Source organism: Saccopteryx bilineata, chromosome 4 (assembly GCF_036850765.1).
Source record: "Saccopteryx bilineata isolate mSacBil1 chromosome 4, mSacBil1_pri_phased_curated, whole genome shotgun sequence".
NCBI classification, from domain to species: domain Eukaryota; kingdom Metazoa; phylum Chordata; class Mammalia; order Chiroptera; family Emballonuridae; genus Saccopteryx; species Saccopteryx bilineata.
Genome location: NC_089493.1, coordinates 180,041,044 through 180,060,579, shown reverse-complemented (window position 1 = coordinate 180,060,579; position 19,536 = coordinate 180,041,044). Strand labels below are relative to the sequence as shown.

Sequence of the window (19,536 nt, the reverse complement as noted above, 5' to 3'; positions counted from 1 at the left end):
AAAGCCACATGAATGGAACTTGCATCTTTCACATGTGTCCAAATATACCTCTCAGAGAAGCCCCGAGAGACCGAATTGCTAGATCAAAGTATGTGTGTTTGTGCATGTGACTGAATATATATTATATATTGTTTTTATGACTGTTATTATTCAAGTTCTCTTCCAAAGTGCAATGTCCTCTACGTCTGAATGTAAAGTATTTCTCTGTGATGAACTAGAAGATATTTCAGTACAATTATGAACAGTAATTCTTACTGTTCTAGAGATTTAGATGTGTGAAGTTCCCATTGAAGTAGTTTTAGATAGAAATAGAGTTTCAAAACACACCTACATATTTGTACTGGGCATCATCAGACATACGAGCTCACACATTTCTGAAAACATCTTAGGAGATCAATATTATTAAAATTATCTCGTAAATTAAGATACTGAGGTCCTAAGGAATTAAAGAATATTCTGAAGGACTCCAAACCAATAAGTTGTTTAGGGTTTGGACCCAAACAACAGGCTCAATTTTCTTTTCATTACACACAGAATGAGGCAAAGCTTGGCTTTCCCTGAATAAGACATGGGGTGTTTAGAATTATCATGCAGGTGTGTAGTGTGGAATGCATAAACCCTGCCACCACCTAACAAATCCATGTGTCCTTCCAGTTCTCCTATGGCTCTATTCTGGACATTTGGGATATATCAATGAACAAAAACACAGTGACCCCCAATCTCACAGTACCTGTAGGAGGCAGTGGTGAGAGAGGTCAAGGAAATGAAATCTGTATTTGAAACTTACATCACAGAGAATGAGTGCTATGGGGCAAAGACCAGAAACGAAAAGGGAGGTAGAGAAAGAGACAGAAAAGGGGGATACGTAGTTCTGTGGATTGGGAGCAGAGCAGGTGCACACTTTAAAAGCATGAATAAGACTGACCTTATGGAATGGTAATGTCTGAGCAAAGACTTGAAGGAACTGAGAGTTGTTGAAGACTCGGCTGTGTGTAAAACTCAGAGATCATTCTAAACATAGCCCTTGATGTTGCAAGTTGAGGACTAGAAAAGAATATGTGTGCTGAACACCCTTGAACAGGAAATGTAACTTCAAACACCTGACCGCAAATTTATTAGTGTCATTTTCACATGCAAAGGACACTGCATCTACCCACCATGGCCTCATGTACGGCCAGCTTTTAAACCAGAAGCGACAGATCCTTTTCAACTAACCAGCTACCCTGTGTTGTGTAAGGTCTGGGCTTCTTAAATCCCCATGGATGATTCTGTGCAGAACAAGATAATGACAATCACAGGTCAAGCCACCGCAGCTCATGACCAAGCTAGGTAATAAAATAATAATAAGCATGACTCAACCACTTAGAATCAGAGAACAAGACCCAAAGCTTGAAGGAAGAACGGACCATACAAAGTTCACATCACTGTTGAACAGTTGAGACAACCAGGTTCAGGAAGGTGAAAAGACTCCATCAAGGTCACAGAGTAAAGCAGTGACAAGACCAGAGTCAGCTAAACTAAAAACCAGTATGTTTTTCACAAATTCCAGGCTGTAGTCTTTTCAACTGAAAGGCCTATTAGACATCATTTTCATCAATCACCATACCTGTGCCTTTTGAACAATACCCAATGGCAAATCACAGCAAAACCCTGTTTCCTAACACAAAGAAAGTACACAAAACTGGTGACAAACGCTTGGGCAGTGGTTACCTGGGCCAGACACTGTTCTAAATGTTTTATTGAAACTTTTTACTCTTCGCACACATGTAACTATGTGGTAGGCTATTATCATTACCCTCATTTTACAGGGGAGGCAACTGAGAAACAGAGAGGTTAAGTAACCTACCCAAACTCACACAGTTTGTTCAAGAATTGGAACCCAGAGCCTTGGCCTGGCATGTAGAAGTTCCAGGTTCGATTCTTGGCCAGGGCACACATGAGAAGCACCCATCTGCTTCTCCACCCTTCCCCCTCTTCTTTCTCTCTCTTGCCTTCCCTCAGCCAGGGCTCCACTGGAGCAAAGTTGCCCCTGGTGCTGGAGATGGCTCCATGGCTTCCGCCTCAGGTGCTAGAATGGCTCTAGTTGCAGCGAAGCAATGCCCCAGAGGGGCTGAGCATCGCCCCCTGGTGGACATGCCGGGTTGATCCCTGTCGGCGTATGCGAGACTCTGTCTGCCCCCCTCCCCTGCAACTTCTTACTTCGGAAAAAATTAAAAAAAAAAAAAAAAAGAATCGGAATCCAGAGTGCCTGGCTGAAATATCTGTTCTCTCAATTCTTGTGTTAAACCCTTCCAGATATAGATATACATGTATACTTGGCCAGAACAGTATGATTACTAATTTAAAAATCTGTATTTTTTTTTTTTTTTTGTATATTTCTGAAGCTGGAAATGGGGAGAGACAGTCAGACAGACTCCCGCTTGTGCCCGACTGGGATCCACCCGGCACGCCCACCAGGGGGCGACGCTCTGCCCACCAGGGGGCGGGCGATGCTCTGCCCCTCTGGGGCGTCGCTCTGTCGTGACCAGAGCCACTCCAGCGCCTGGGGCAGAGGCCAAGGAGCCATCCCCAGCGCCCGGGCCATCTTTGCTCCAATGGAGCCTCGGCTGAGGGAGGGGAAGAGAGAGGACAGAGAGGAAGGAGAGAGGGAGGGGTGGAGAAGCAGATGGGCGCTTCTCCTGTGTGCCCTGGCCGTGAATCGAACCCGGGACTTCTGCACACCAGGCCAACGCTCTACCACTGAGCCAACCGGCCAGGGCCAAAATCTGTAATTTTTTTTAGCGAGAATTTCTCAACATGGATATTCATTTTCAGTTGATTCATCAAATGCTCATTGAGCAACTACAGAATTCCAGCCAGGGTGCAAGTCACTCCAAGTATAGAGTGACTTTCTTCTCCAGGAAATAAACCCTCTTCAATATGTCTCTAAACTGTAGCAGCTTTTACAACATCATGAAAAACAGCTACAACAAATTAGAGACATCCTTGTATAGTGATTCAATCGTTGTATAAAATTAGCATTGATCCAGTATCTTCTCCCTTGACCACGGTGTTAGGTAAGGATTTTTTGCTCTTCTCTAAGCTCTCAAATACTTGCAAAGACATCTGCCATCTGAAAGGAAATGCTCATCGTATTTTTAGACATTTTTAAAAAATCTTTTTTAAAGTGTCTGGAAACAAGAATGATAATAACACCTAAAAGTTATGCAGTTCGCTAAGCACCTTGTATGCCTTCACATATGTAAGTAGGTATGTGTGTACGCACGTGTGTAGGTCTATGGAGGTATAACTTATGTCCAGGAAACACGCAGATATTAACTATCCAGCTCCAGAACTACAAATCTGTACCTCGGTGTAAACGATGCTCAATCAAGACGAGGGACATTTCCATGACCCTAGAAAACCCCCTCATGTCCTAACCTAAACAACCCCCACCCCCAGAGGCGGTGACTATTCTGGATTCTACCCCATTTGCATGTTGAATCCTACGTACAACTGTATGATGCGAGGATTTCTAGAAGTGTCTAAGTTGGACACCTGTGCTCTTGGCCTCCACGCAGTCCTGCTGCGTTTTCTCCAGATAGACACTTAGCTTATCTCAACAGTGTCTCCTGAGCGAATCAGATCAGAACACCCTATCTTCCCTCTTCTGCATCTACATGGTACCACATGCACCACCCCTGAAAGAACTGAGAACGTGGGCACTCAGATCATTTCCTCCATTCTGCGGTTCAGACGAGAAACCCAAATGAGAGTCACTAATGTCAACACCTACACGTAAGGAAGGTGGGGGTCAGGGACATGGACACACACCCTTTCAGAGGAGCAGGAGCTGCCATGTGCCCCCAACTGCTGTGCCGTGAGCAGTCAGACCAAGGATGCCCAGCTTCCGTGTCTTCTAGATCTTCTAGATTTGTACATAATGCCTCAGTAAGTTGAAATACTTTGTAATTAAGTCAATTGAAGAAAAATACGTTATGGACCAACGTATGCGTCTGTAGGCCAGTCCATGGATTGCCAGTGTGTGACCGGCTGTTGGCATCCTTGGCCTGTGAAACACCGGGGAAGTTTCCTGAAGGACAGGAGTGAGGCCACACACCTTTGATGATGATGGCCAATCTTAGGCGTTAATGTTTGGCATTGCACGGCAAAAGTTATGCAGCCCGGACTCTGGCCAATGACCAACCCTCCTGACCACCGAGACAAGCCGTGACTTGAGTAAACACAACTAAACGAACAACAGTGAGGAAAACTGGCAACAGGAAGGTAGAACAGAATAAAAACATAAGAAGGAAAGAGCTAGAAGAGAGTATAGGACAAGAGAGATGACGGAAGGTAAGACGAGGAAGGACAGGGATACACTGAGGGGTTGCTTCCTGGCTGTCTCCAGGCTTTGACCAGTCTGCTCCCCTGGAATGTGCCATGCCGAGGGCTGCAAGCCCAGTCAGAGTCAGGAAAGCAGGGTGGTGCTGAGGGCTTCGCTTGGAGAGAGGCGCTAACCCTGACATTCATGTACCTGAGCTCACTGAGAACAGTGTCAGTGGCTGCTGGCTTCCTCCCCAGCAAGAAATTGCAGGGTTTCCAGGAATTCAGTGAAGAATTATTAGCAAGTCAGGGTGCTCACAGGACAGTCTGATCCTATCACCCCGGCCAGGAATAGCAGTTTGAACAAGGAACGCGTTTCTAATCCTTGGCAATAGAGTCTTTATCAGGAAATGGTGCCTGCCTTAATAGACGCCATGGATTGCATTATCAGTTAAAAAGAAGGATAAAGCCATCGCAGCCATGTCCACCCACACACCCACAGCTCCATTAGGACAACCAGCAGCAGAGATTTCCAAGCGGACCAATCCCCCAGGATTGATACACTTGGTGAACCGTGGCAACACGTTCCTCCCCCAGTCCCTGCAGACCTGTGTGATGGGCAGGCCAGGGGCTGCCGCTTCCATGCCTTCCTTTATTGAAGGTGGGTCACACTCGCCAGCAGGAATTTGAAGCAATCATGAAGAGGTTCACCTTTCTGGGCAGCAGCAAAGGTGAGAGACAGAGGACACCGGAGGCTGCAGAATGATCCGGGCCAGCCAGAAAGACAAGGCCACCTGGATGACTCCACGGAAAACACTCTCCTCTGCGGACTGTCTCAACCCAGCTGTCTCAACCTTCATTCCAGCTCCTCTGCCTATTTCATTCTTTGCCAGTGTGCCCCGTGCCTTCTCAGTTAATATTTAAGCATAGAAACCTAAAATACTTAAGTTTTTCCTGTGCCCAAGACACCGTGCTTAAGTGCATCATATGCACCATCTCACAACACGCTGTGGGTTGCATATTATCATGTCCATTTTCAAGACTAAACAACTGTGGCATGTGGAGGTGAGGTAACTTGTCCAGGGTCACCCAGCCAGGATCATGGATCCAGCCTATCTGTCTCAGAGCCCGGGCTCCATTCACAGAATAATCATTCTCCTGCTGCCGCAAGATTATCCCATTCTTCTCCCTTGCTCTGTTTTCTCCCTTACAATCGCCCTCTTCCCTTTAGGTTAATAGATGTCTGGTGTCTTACTCACGAGCCATGTACTTGTCAGATGACTGGAATTGAGTTCAGAGAACTACATTTTTCTCAGGAGAAGGTTCACTGGAATGTGTTCAGGGAAGAGGAAAGGAGAATGGTGCAGGAAAGAGGAGGGCAGATCAAATATGTCAAGATGCCCAGCCTTGGGGGAGGAAGACCAAGATATACATAAAGAAATGGAAGAGCTGTAGGAATACAAAAATCATGCACAGTGAGAAACAGAAAATACATTCGAGGCATCTGATCCCATTTCACGGATGGGAAAATTAAGACCTGGCTTTCAATGGAGTCAGGACCAAACCCAGTATTTCTGACCACCTCGACTTTTACTCCCTTCTCTTCATCTCACTTCTGCACCAGGCACCACTGCCACCCTCACAGGTGGCTTAAGAGACTATGACAATGGCTATAGGTTATAAAGAAAGTAGAGACGCAAATATGGCCCAATCTGAGGAGGTTTGATTTGAGAAAACAATGGCCCACGTTGCCTCATTGTGCAGGGAGGGTCTCCGTCATCACATCTGGCTGGCATCTGTTAGCAATGCTATAAATGACATCCCTGCAGCGAATGATGATTTCACCGTGACAGTGTTCAACAAAATCAGTTCTGCGGACCAGTGTCTGGCTAGCTTCAACTCTAATCTCAGAAATCTCGATTCAGGAGGTTTTGAGAAACCATGGGACCGGGAAATTCCTGAGGGTCCTTCTGACAGTAGGAATCCATGACCATGTAACTTTCTCTAACATGGCTTCAGCTATGACTGAGTGAACACAGGTGACAGGCAGTCCACAGCAGACTCAGAGTCAAGGAGCAAGGAGCACTGTGTTTCAGACACCTGTGTGTCTTGGACGGGTAACGTATCTTTTCTGGTCTCAATTTCACCTTCTTGAAAATGACAGAAACATATTGTTTTTATGAGCACTTAGAATCCTCACAAAGATAAACCACATTCCGGGGCCGTATAATGTCTCATTCATAAAATTTCCAGAATAGGTACAGCTATGGAGACAAAATAGGTCAGTGACCGGGGCTGAGAGTATGAACAAGAACTGACTCAATGGGCACGGGGAAGGTGTTTGAGATGACGGAAATGTTCTAAGACTAGGTATTGCACAATTGTATAAAAATGCTAGAACAAAACATAGACAGTAAAGTCTCAGACATTCCTCATTGTAGTATCTTTTCTGACATACCTACTTGGGCAAGAAAAACAAAAGAAAAAAATTAACAAATAGGACAACCTCAAACGAAAGAGTTTTTTCACAGTAAAAGAAACCATCAAGGAACTGGAAGGACAACCCCACTGAATGGGAGAACGTATTCACCATTACACATGCTCAGGGGTTAATATCCAAAATGTATAAAGAACTCATATAACTCAACACCTCCCCCCAACCCGAAAAAAGTTTAAAAAATCCAATTAAAAGTGGTAAAATGACCTGAACAGACATTTCTCCAAAGGGGACACACACATATGAGAAGATGCTCAACTTCACCAATCATCAGAGAAATGCAAGTGAAAGCCACAATGGCCCTGGCCGGTTGGCTCAGCGGTAGAGCGTTGGCCTAGTGTGCGGAGGACCGGGGTTCAATTCCCGGCCAGGGCACACAGGAGAAGCGCCCATTTGCTTCTCCACCCCTCCGCCGTGCTTTCCTCTCTGTCTCTCTCTTCCCCTCCCGCAGCCAAGGCTCCATTGGAGCAAAGATGGCCCGGGCGCTGGGGATGGCTCCTTGGCCTCTGCCTCAGGCGCTAGAGTGGCTCTGGTCGCAACATGGCGACACCCAGGATGGGCAGAGCATCGCCCCCTGGTGGGCAGAGCCTCGCCCCTGGTGGGCGTGCCGGGTGGATCCCGGTCGGGCGCATGCGGGAGTCTGTCTGACTGTCTCTCCCTGTTTCCAGCTTTAGAAAAAAGAAAAAAAAGAGAGAGAGAAAAAAAAAAAGAAAGCCACAATGACATATCACCTCACACCCGTCAGAATGGCGCTCACCAATAAGTCAACAAACAACAAGTGTCGGAGAAGTTGTGGAGAAAAGGGAACTCTCCTGCACTGTTGGTGAGAATGCAGACTGGTGCAGCCACTGCAGAAAATAGTATAGAGATTCCTCAAAAAATTAAAAATGGAACTGCTTTATGATCCAGGGGTTTCACTTCTGGAAATATATCTAAAGAAACCCAAAACACTGAATCAAAAGAATATACGTGCCTCTGTGTTCATCACAGCATTATTTACAATAGCCAAGATCTGGAAGCAGACCAAGTGCCTATGAGTAGATGAGCAGATAAAAAACCTGATACATTTAAACAATGGAATACTACTTGGCCTTGAAAAAGGGAAATCTTAACCTTTGTGACAGCATGGATGGACCTAGAGAGCATTATGTTAAGTGAGATAAGCCAGGTAGAGAAAGACAAAAAGCATCTGATTTCACCTACATGTGTAATCTGATGAATAAAATAAACTAACAAAATAGAAACAGACTCATGGATACAGAGAACAGACTAACAGCTGTCAGAAGGGAAAGGGGTTAGGGGGCTAACTGAAAAAGGTGAAAGGATTAAGCGAAAAATAAAAGTAAAACCCCACATAGATACAGACAATAGCATGGTGAACACCAGAGGAGAAGGGGGTGGGGGGGGGTAGAAGAGGATGAAGCAGGGGTAAGTGTGAGGAACAGACTTGACTTGGATGGAGAGCGCACAGTACAATACACAGATGATGAATTGCAGAGTTGTACACCTGGAACATGTATAATTATATATCAGCCAACGTCACTCCAATAAATTCAATAAGAAAAAGTAAAAAGTGAGTAATACTATAATACAATAATTCAATCAACAGTGGAGGAATAGATCTTTTTTGCCTCTCCTGTTAAAAAGGGGTGACTATATTATTCAAACTCAAGAAATTCTGAACTAAGGGATAGCCAAATCCCTTCCAGAGGGTAAAATTCATGATTCCAGGGACTGCTTTATATTATGAAACAAATACTAAATGCTTTCACCAACGATTGTGGTGCATGCCCTTGGAGGTGTTTTTTAAAATAAAATTTGAAATGAAAGAAACTCATTAAAATAAGGCACATACGACCTCTTACATTTCCTTTCAGAAGTTTGTCTTAATACTCGAGCGTCTGTGGGCAGGGCCTGGAGCAAGCTTTGCTCACTGCCACCCTTCACCCAGCTCCAGCTGCTCCCTTCACTCAACACGCCGGCAGGAATAGCACTGCATGGAACAAACACGGGTTAAAAATAAGTCCTGAGCCGGTCTCCTCCTTGCTTAGGAAATCTGAACCCTGGGACGATGCCAATCTTACAAAATGTGCTTTCTGATTACCAGCAGACGGCACAGCGGGGTAGACTGACCACGGTGTCTCCTACAGCGAAGAGGGTAAAACAGTTTTCTTGAGCGAGGCCAGGGTTTACCCACACACTTCAAGTCAAACAAATCAGTGCGGGCTGCTTCTGGCTGCTTCTGGAACGTGTGCGTGCCTGCGCACAGACCTCCGCCCTGCGCCCTCGCTGCCCAGCCCACAGGGTGGCCGCACCCCGCGCCCTGCACCTCTGCCCTGGATTGCTTCTCTAGCCTCTGCTCCACTTCTTTCCTGTCACATGTCAAGGGAGCCTGCTTTTTTACCCCCCTCCTATACTTCTTAATGGGGAAAGTCTGGAGTTGCTTCCAAGTTTTAGGCATTGCTGCTCGTCACCCTGCAACCTGGGGTTGCTAGTATTTCACGCCTGTTCTGCTCCATGCTTGACACGCACTACATTTAGGCGAGTATGATACTAAAGCTCACTGGAGGCCCCCTTTCCACTGGCAGTGGGCTTGGCGACGGCCCACGTCGCTTTTTAATCTGTCTTGGCATTTTGCTCACTCAGGAGGCACTTGGGAAAAACACAGTGTAGTCAACTGTCTGTCCTGACTTCCATCTGCCTTCCTTTCTTATCCCGCGTCCTGGAGTTGGCAAGCCCTCCGCATCCCCCCCATCCCAACCCAACGCAGAGATGAGATTGATGAGGAAAACAATGGTATGTGCCATCCTTAGCTTTAGAAACCCTGCTGCCCCATTCCCTCCCCCAAGTGCAAAACTATAGAGAAAATAAAATGGCTGGCAGAAAACCAAATTCATCCCCAGGACACAGGGTCTTTCCACTCATCCTAGGTGCACAGAGAAAGATATATATAGATATATCAAACTCCAGCCCTCCATTTTCCACTTATCCACTCATCTGACTTTCTATTAGCTACTTGTTGAGAGAGTTTAGAACTGAAGTAAACACACACCTGTTTTTCAGAGGTCCGCCCTAAGAGGTCCAGTTACTACTCTTCTGCTGTTCAAGAAGTATCCAAAAACCCATTCATTCATCTGTTTTCCCAGCCAGACTCTTAGCCAAATCCCCTTCGGAAAACAGCATTGCAGTTACCACTGCTTGCTCTGCCAGGAATCACAAAGTTGTAGCGAGATCTAATGCACCTCTTTCTGAGCTGAACCAGTTTCTTAAATGCCACTGCATTATTTTGTGTATATTTTATAACTGCTAAGCATAGAATAAGGTATAGCTGTCTTAGGGGGAGTATAAATCTGTATTACATTATAGCTGATTTGTGTGAGAAAGATTATCTAAAATTTGATTTTTTTAAAAAACATGCCATTCTTCAGTAAGGTATAAAATAAAACCAGTTGATCAATAAAATAAAATTCACACACCATTATGTCTCTAACTTTTAACAATGATATTGAGTGACTGTTTTCTGTTACTCTTTAGTCATTTATAGTTAGTTCATAAAATAGAGAAGTAGTTATTGAGCATAAAACTGCCAGTTACATTTTCAACTCTGTAAAATTAAAGATTTTTATAGAAACAGAATTACAAACATTGATCCAACATATTTCTGGGCAACTATATTTATCACTAGGCTCCTTTAGGACCATCACAACCTCATACAATCATTAAAGATGCCAGAAACTCACACACTCAGACACACACACACACACACACACACACACACACACACATCTGCTCCTACACTCTGAAAGTGAACTCCAAAACAGAAACTTCAAACTCTTAATTCCCTCCTGAAGTGAGAGCCATTTTCTGCTTTAAAAAAAAACAAAAAACGTTCCTCTCAAAACTCTCACGAAGCAGAGTAAGTAACACAGACAGTTTCATTTACAACTATCTTTCCTGCCAATGAACTGTCTTTCCCCACATAAAAAACGTTCCAGAAGGTTGGGGCCGGGAGAGGTGACAATGCACAAATTCACAGTTTTCTTTTTTCACATCGTGCTGCCGGCTCCGTCCTAGCTCTCAGAAGTGGCTCTGTCCTGCTGAAAAGTCAGCTCGCCAAGGCGGTGGGGGAAAGAAGAGATTCCAGGTCCACACCAAATGTTTAAGTGATGGAGTTCTAGCTTGCTTACATACACACACGCACACACGCACACATGCACGCACGCACACACGCCCTGCAAACTCCGAGTGCGTGCAAACAAACAGCAGGCTCAGAGAATGAAGATAAGCGTGCAAACGCAAGGACGCCGCGGTCCCCTACCTCTCTTGTCTGTTTCACAAAGCAGCTGACGAAAGTCGCCGTCAGTCCCGGAGTGTGCCGAGAGGCTGGGAGGGAGGCGGCCCCGAGGGCGAGCAGGCCCAGCCCGTGTTCAGAAGCTGCCCCAGTCAGATTTTCCAACTGTGCGACGGCAGCCAAGTCCCTGCCCATGCCTGAAGAATTTCCTGAACAGCATTCCCGTTCTTTTTCTGACTGCTTTGAAACCGTACTCTGTCTGTACTTCAATACGGCTTTGTCAGGCCAACCCGGAGCTACTGGGCTGTCTCCAGCTATCAATGGGAAACACATGTGCTAAGCACCGACTCGCTCCCCTACAACAGCGCCCATGGCGTCTGCTGGGCTCCCATTCGCAGCCACAAAGGAAACCGCTTCTAGAACCAATTTGGATTTCTCGGCCATTCTCCGCACGGGCTCTGCTCCGTGGTGCTAGATGCCGGAGATAAGTCGTCTCTTTCTTCTGCTCAACAAACTGGCCCCTTTATAACTTGCTCCTGCTGGTCACATCCCCGGCTGACCCCTGCTGGCCCCCCAGCTCTTACCAGTCCTGATAACAAGCCTATTAACAGCTGAGAGAGGTGAATTCTAATTTGGTCTCCCTACCTGCTCTGCCTCCGTCTGCACTCGAAATTTCAATGGCTGGAGGGGGAACAATATTTTTAGCATCTCCAGACTGAACTGTGCCTTCGTCCTGATGTGTGCACCCACAGCTGCTGCAACTAAAAATAATGAGATTGGGTGTGGGGGGGGGCACTTTGGTTGCTCTCTGCTCTGTAACTGTGCTGGTCCCCAAACGTAACGTTTTACAGGCTGTTGCGATGTGTGTTATGGGATTAGGAAAACAGAATGGAGAAAAGAATGTCCCTTTAATCAGAATGTGTCCTAATTCTGTGCACCTGTGAGGCTTTCTGGGTGACAGCCATCAAGATGTCCTATGTGCACACTGCTGAGTTCTGTGGTGTACATGTGACGTTTCCTTTTCCCTCAAAACAAGAGGACATCTCGAAAGATACGAAGAGGACACCCCTCTTCTTTCTTCTCCCATAACTGAAAACCCGGTGTCTGAAGAGCCAAAGCTAAGTTGTCAAGGTAACACTGTAGAAAAAAAGATGATTTAAAGAGAGAGCCTCATCTATTTTGAGTTTTTTTTCCCCCCTTCCAGTATTAATATTTTACTTCTTAAAATCACACCCCATTAACAACTTGTTTTAAGGAACTGGCTTGCCGGATTGTAAACGTGGTATCTGCTCCCCAGGGGCTGTTGCGGATAATAAGATTTGCTGGGGTCTTGAGTTTTGAATCCAATTGCAATGGGCACTTGCAGCAGGATTAGACTTTTGCCTTGTGGAGCAGTGTGTGTATGTATGTGTGGGAAGGGACCATGTGTACCTCTAAGGTCAGGATGCAATTATAGAATCAGAGAACTTGAGGGCTGGAAGGAACCCCAGAGACCAAGCAATCTAAATTGTTTCTACCCTTCTTGTTACAGAGGGAAACGGAGGCCCAGACAGATTAGACGACTCATCCAGAGTTGCAAAGACACCTAATGCCAGACTGGAGGCTAGAAAATGAGATTTTCTACATGCTTCCTTTATCCCAGCAGCATTTGGGACAGGTAATCTCCCAAATCATGTAACCTTCCCAAGAGCAGGCATGGGATTAGTTGGCCTGGGTCTAATTTTAGCTCTGCCTGTGAATCCCAGTCAGCTTGCTAAACCTTCTGGATGTCAGTATCCTCATCTGTAAAATAGGATCTGACTCAGGGAACTGTTGAGGATGTGGTGAGATAATCTATGTAAAGTGTTTATTACAGTGCCTGTTAGTAAATTTCAGTTTAGAGTCCTGTTAATGCAGCAGACCCTTTCTCTTACCTAAAAGCTGAACTGTACTCTTACATCTAGTTTGAGCTCCTTGAATAAATTATTTGATGGGCTAGTTTTCTGCCACCTCAACATAACAGAAGCCTTTCACCTTAAATACAGGCAAGAGTCCTAATGCCTTAGTGGAACATTAAGCCAACCATACAGCTATGCTTTTCATTTATTTCCTAAACATAAAACTGAAGTCGTTCCTCAGGATTAACTCACAGGGAAGGAAAAGAGTGACACCAAGCCTGATGTCAGGTCCAAGAGGTGAAACATAGTGCCATTTACGGAGAACTGGATTCTCTCCCAAACCTTAAGAGCTCAAGGTTACCATTCTAAAAGTAGGAGACCATTAACAATGGCAATTCTCATGTTTGGTAACTGCAACCTCCTAAATTAACAACGTTATAAAATCCGATAAGTTGAGAAAATAACTGCTACAAATTCCAACATATCGTAATGCTATATGGGGTCCCAGAGCCTTTGCCTTGGAGTTGATGAAAGCAGCTGGTTAAAGAACCTCTCACTAGTTATTAAGCATGTTTGGTGTGTCCAGCTACTTTTGGGGAAACAAAAGAGGAGGAATAGTTAATTTTGAATAGTTTACAAATGTCCTAGTGATCAATTAAAGAAATAAACATAAAACTAAAAAAAAAAAACAAAAAAAAAAAACCAAGCTCAGATGTATACAAAGCAGGCCAATGGTGACATGATGCAGCCCAGTATCTCCCCAGTACTTGTGGCTCACTTCCTGTGAGTGTTAGAGGCCCAGCCTGAGACCTGGCTTCAGCTCTACTAGCTGGGAAATCCTGAAAAGTCACTTCACTCTTCTAATGTTAAGAAAAGTTATCCGAAACTTGAAAATAACTCTGCAAGGTTGTATCATGTTCTTTCTAAGGCAAATGTGGTAATTGTTTGACATGCCATTTTAAGAATTACTTAAGGGAAATGTGCTTTGTTCAAGTCAATGTTTACTAAAGATCCAAAATTGAGTAAAGTTACATGTTACCTTGGAGACTTCTGTCAAAGACAGAAATTATTTCTCTCCAGTAGAAACAAAATAATCCTACATGTGCTGGTGTATCCCACTATAAAATATTAACCAGCATGGTATCTAATCCAGCAATCCTGTGCTAATATTCCTTTATTAGTGCATCTCAAACAAGGAGCTTTGGAGCCAGTCTTACCATCATACTGATTGCCTCATCAATTGATGTGTCAAATCAAATTTTTCACATATTTTCACTTTATATTTGTAGGAGTAATAATTTTAACTTCAAAAAAGTTATGGCTTGGCCCTGACCAGTGGTTCAGTGGATAGAGTGTTGCCTGATGTATGGATGTTCCAGGTTCAATTACTGGTCAGGGCACACATGATAAGTTACCATCTCCTTCTCTTCCCATTCCTCTCCCCCTCTCTCCCTCTTTCCCTTCCACAGTCAGTGCCTTGATTGGTTCAAGTGTGGCCTTGGGCGCTGAGGGTAGCTTGGATGGTCCAAGTGCATCAGCCTCAGGTGCTAAAAATAGCTCGGTACTCAAGCATCAGTCCCAGATAGGGTTGCTGGGTGGATCTCACTTGGGTTGCATGTGAGAGTCTGCGTTACTATCTGCCCTCTTCTCATCTACAAAAAAAAGAAAAAAAAGAAAAAATTATGGCTTGATACTGTTTCATTTTCCTTATCACTGTAATGAGTGTTATAAGCCTTATGTGAGATATTGCATAATAAAGCACTTAACAACATACATAGTGTACAGCAAATACTCAAACCACATAAACACTGCTACTATTTAATACTGTAATACTTTGTGTTCAGTTTTGTAAAGGACTCTAGGGATCACTGGGCTAGCTCGCTCATTAATCTCCTTCCCATTACAGTTTTCATCCTTGCCACTGGATTCTGAACATCCTCTGTGATGGCCACACCTACTGAAATTCTCCCATAGTAACTTCTTTGCTTTTTAGAGATTTCTATTTATTTATTTATTTATTTATTTATTTATTTATTTATTTTTGTATTTTTCTGAAGCTGGAAACGGGGAGAGACAGTCAGACTCCCGCATGCGCCCGAACGGGATCCACCCGGCACGCCCACCAGGGGGCGACGCTCTGTCCACCAGGGGGTGATGCTCTGCCCCTCCGGGGCATTGCTCTGTTGAGACCAGAGCCACTCTAGCGCCTGGGGCAGAGGCCAAGGAGCCATCCCCAACACCCGGGCCATCTCTGCTTCAATGGAGTCTTGGCTGCGGGAGGGGAAGAGAGAGACAGAGAGGAAGGAGAGGGGAAGGGGTGGAGAAGCAAATGGGCACTTCTCCTGTGTGCCCTGGCCGAGAATCGAACCTGAGACTTCTGCACGCCAGGCCGACGCTCTGCCGCTGAGCCAACCGGCCAGGGCTAGAGATTTCTATTTTTAATGTTCTAATATTAATCACTGAAATATATCTCCCTACAACACATACAGATTGATTGGCGGCTAATCATAAAGTTGGGTTGAAAATGCTGATCTTAGTGTCACATGAATGAGAAAACAGCCTTCTAAACCAGTACACAAGCTCCATGAGGATAAGGCTTTCTGTCGGCACCCTCCCCTGCCAAACTTCCAGCGTCTAGGACTGGTATGTAGTTGACCCTCAAAGTTACCATTTGAATAAATAACAGCTGTTGACTCACTTAAAACCAGGGGTCCTAAATCATCCCTTTGAAGAATTATTTTGACTTACAGTTTAAATATATATGGTACTATTGGGTCATTTCTCCTTACTATGTTTTAGCTTATTTTATCACCTGGTTAGCTTTCTTCCAGAAATGTTGCAGGTTAGCTAATTTCCTTATAAAATTTGGTAATAACAGGAGCCAACTTTTCAGATGTGCTGGGTCTAATCCAGGGAGGCAGAAGACCAACTCGCTCTCTCATTTAGGAAACATACTTCTACTAATGCAATCCGTGATAATATTAGTTTGGGAGCAGTCCCCTGGAGTCCCACTGAGAAGCCAGTTGGGAGCTCCTGTGTCACAAGTGATCTTATTAAGCTACACGGCCTACATGGTTTACATCTCTGACTCTCAAGCCCAGCTTTAGGTTAGAATCTGGAAGGAGGGTTAAAGCTGATCAGAGCCGAGGGCCCACGCCAGAGATTAGGACTGGATTAGACTGAAATAGTAACCAGATAACAAGATTTTGTCTTGAGCCCCCACTGGCCCAGTGATTCTTTTTTTTTTTTTTTTTTTATTTATTCATTTTAGAGAGGAGAGAGAGAGACAGAGAGAGGAGAGAGAGACGGGGGAGGAGCTGGAAGCATCAACTCCCATATGTGCCTTGACCGGGCAAGCTCAGGGTTTCGAACCGGCGACCTCAGCATTTCCAGGTCGACGCTGTATCCACTGCGCCACCACAGGTCAGGCGGCCCAGTGATTCTAATAGGTGCCAGGCTTAAGAATCGCTAAGTCACCATGATAACTAAACTTTTAAAACATAAACCTAATTATGTCACTCCATGAACTAAAACACTTCCATGGCTTCCTATCGCCTGAGCAGGAAGGACGCCACCCTCACTGTGACTTGAGAGCCCTGGTTGGATCTGGCCCCTTGGCTATCTATCGCTTCAGTCTCATCTGCTGCCACAACCCTGTTGTCCAGTTCTTCAAAGAAAGCATGTGTCTTTCCCCTTGAGAATTTCAGAAAGGCCATCCTCATCTTTGGGAAAGATTTTTCTCTTTTCTGGAGGTTACACCCACTCTCATGCTTTCACCCAGGTAACTCCTAGTCAACCTGTAGATTTATATAACCCATTATCACTTCACATGACACTCAGTTATCCCCGAACCTCCAGAACCAACAGTCCTGTTATACAAGCCCAAAGTCTAGTGCTAATTTTTTTTTTAATGAGAGACAGAGATAGAGATAGAGAGAGGAACACCTTTGTTGCAGCATCTTAGTTGGTCATTGACTGCTTTCTGATATGTGCCTTGACTGCGGGGGCTATAGCCCAGTCACTGACCCCTTGTTCAAGCTAGAAACCTTGGGCTTCAAGCTAGCAACCTTTGGACTCAAGTCAGCAACCACAGGGTCATGTCTATGATCCCACACTCAAGTCAGCAACCCTACACTCAAGCTGGATGAACCGATGCTCAAGCCGGTAACCTCGGGGTTTCAAACCTGGGTCCTTTGGGTCCCAGTCCAACACTCTATCCACTGCACCACTGCCTGGTCACACTAAACTAGTACTTATCATAACTCTGATTATATAATTGTAGTTTTATTTAATTCATATCCATCTTGCCTGATAGAAAATGAGTATTTTCTGTGCCCTGGCCAGCTAGCTCAGCGGAAGAGCATTGGCCCAGCGTGTGGAAGTCCTGGGTTCAATTCCCAGCCAGGGCACACACGAGAAGTGCCCATCTGCTTCTTTACCCTTCCCCCTCTTCTTTCCTCCCCCTCTCTCTCTTCTTCTCCCACAGCCAAGGCTCCATTGGAGCAAAGTTGGCCTGGGCACTGAGGATGGCTCCATGGCCTCTGCCTCAGGTGCTAGAATGGCTCTGGTTGCAATGGAGCAACGCCCTAGATGGATCGCCCCCTCGTGAGCATGCCAGGTAGACCCCAGCTGGGCGCATGCAGGAGTCTGTCTCTCTACCTCCCTGATTCTCCCTTCATAAAAATACAAAAAAGGAAAAGAAAATGAATATTTTCTTTGAGAGCAGAAACAAGGCATGCCTGCTGTAGTATCGTAACCTGGCGCCATGACCACTCCATAGGAAGCAACAATAGATATTTTAAAGTAAGGGAATGCAGTATTTTTTTAAACCAAGAACAAGAACATGCAGAGAACCTCACTTTCTTTATTTTGAGTTCATGCAATCTTTCTTCCATGTCAAAATAGTGGATTGTACTTAGGATAATGAGTTCTCTTATAAGATATAAATATTCTCAAAAACTAATATGCCACCCACGTGTTTATCTAAAAGACTTTGTGAAATATCCAAGACAGGGGCTTGGCAAAGTCCCAAAGACCTGAGGTCCAGTGTAGGATAGCTCTGGTTCTTGTGAAGAATGTTTGCTGGGCCACTGACTCGGCAGGGCAGACCAAGTTGAGATAACACTGTGGGTCCTACAGAGGTAAACATATTTATGGCACAAACTTCAAAAGAGGCATTTGTCAGGACCCTATTGCTTACAGCAATCAGAACTCAAATTAGCCTAAGGAAAGGGAAGGGCAGGATCCTGGGGTTCTAAGTCATCTAACTCAATCTGCAAGTGGTAGATTTTAAGGTGGGATGGTCAGTAGCAGTTAAAATACAACCAAGGCTCGATCTCCCTCTTTTTCTCTTGCTTTCTCTTGGATTCATTCTCAATTAATCCCTCTCCATAGGTAGCAAAACAACTACAGGCGGTCCCAAGCTCCCTTTCACAGGGAAAATAAAAGATCTTTTCCAGGAAGGACTTTGGGTAGCCCACTTTAAGCTACATGCTTATTTCTTAGTAGATCTTTATGATCAGAGGGATAAGGTCCTCATGTTGGCCATATTTGGCTCATATGACAATCTCGGAGACTAAAGACACCGAATCAGCTCCATGTGTAGCAGATGGGCTGGCGAGGCTGATTAAGGGACCTGAGAAAAAGCTGTAGGAGACACAACTCCCATGTGAACTATGGATGCCAGGACAACCAAGACATACAATACTTGTAATTTTTCCCAGGAAAGGTTCCCTGAGAAATAGTATGAGGCAATACAGGACGGGGCCAAAGTAAGTTTACATTGCTCATATAGAAAATAATATAATAATTAATAATAATACAAGATTAAACTGTGTTTCACATATGCAGAGCTATAAATCTACTTCTGCTCCACCCTGTCTTTAATCAAATAACAGAAAAAATATGTACTATATCTATGCCAAAGTCAGTTGAATTAGAGTTAAACTAATGACAAATAATTAGAACAGTAACATTATGCCAGCCTTTCATTGAAGGATTCACTTCACAAGTAATACCTGGTGGGAAGTGACACTCACCCTGCTTTGGCTCTTCAAAACAGACAGAGCAAATCTAATCCTACTTTCAATGGCCAAGGGCAAAATAATCTAGTTGACTTTGAAGAGCCTGCATTTGTGGAGGAAATCTGGACCAGGAAGTCTGGCTCAGTGACAGATCAATGCCCCACAGTTTTGAGAATTTCTCCACTGGCCAGACAAAATGTCTAAACTGAAGTCATTTTCTGTTTTGGAAATTCAAATATATGCATGGTGCACAATGAAGGATTCTCAAGTTGTCATTACTTTGAGAAGGAATTATTAACACACTGGATAATGTGAGTAGTAATAAAACACATTGCACATTTATCTTTAAAAGTCAAGCAAATGGTGTAAAAAATGCTGGTATAGTTACACAGATCGTTACATGCCTTCTTTTCTTTTCAGCAGAAAACATTGATCACTTCTTTTAAAATTCTTTCTGAGCCATATTTTCTTATTGTCTTGCAGCTTGCTGAAAGTAACTCTTGAAACAATACATTTTTGTTTGGAAATAAAATTTATTGAATA

The 19,536-nt window shown here is 44.5% G+C and overlaps 1 protein-coding gene across 4 annotated transcripts in view; it reads right to left on the bottom strand.

Moving 5' to 3' along the window:
* Positions 1-11,644, bottom strand: part of SGCD (sarcoglycan delta) — a 381,422-nt gene extending 369,778 nt beyond the window's left edge. For 3 of the 4 annotated variants that reach the window (XR_010731067.1, XM_066273104.1, XM_066273105.1), the window contains exon 1: positions 11,121-11,644. Coding sequence is in view for 2 of the 4 variants with exons in the window: in XM_066273104.1 (XP_066129201.1) it covers positions 11,121-11,426 (306 nt within the window). In the remaining 2 variants the exon portion in view is untranslated. Of the gene's footprint in view, positions 1-9,854; positions 9,876-11,120 lie in introns of those variants that run through there. The other variant, XM_066273106.1, reaches the window with a different exon arrangement.
* Positions 11,645-19,536: the final 7,892 nt, after the last annotated feature.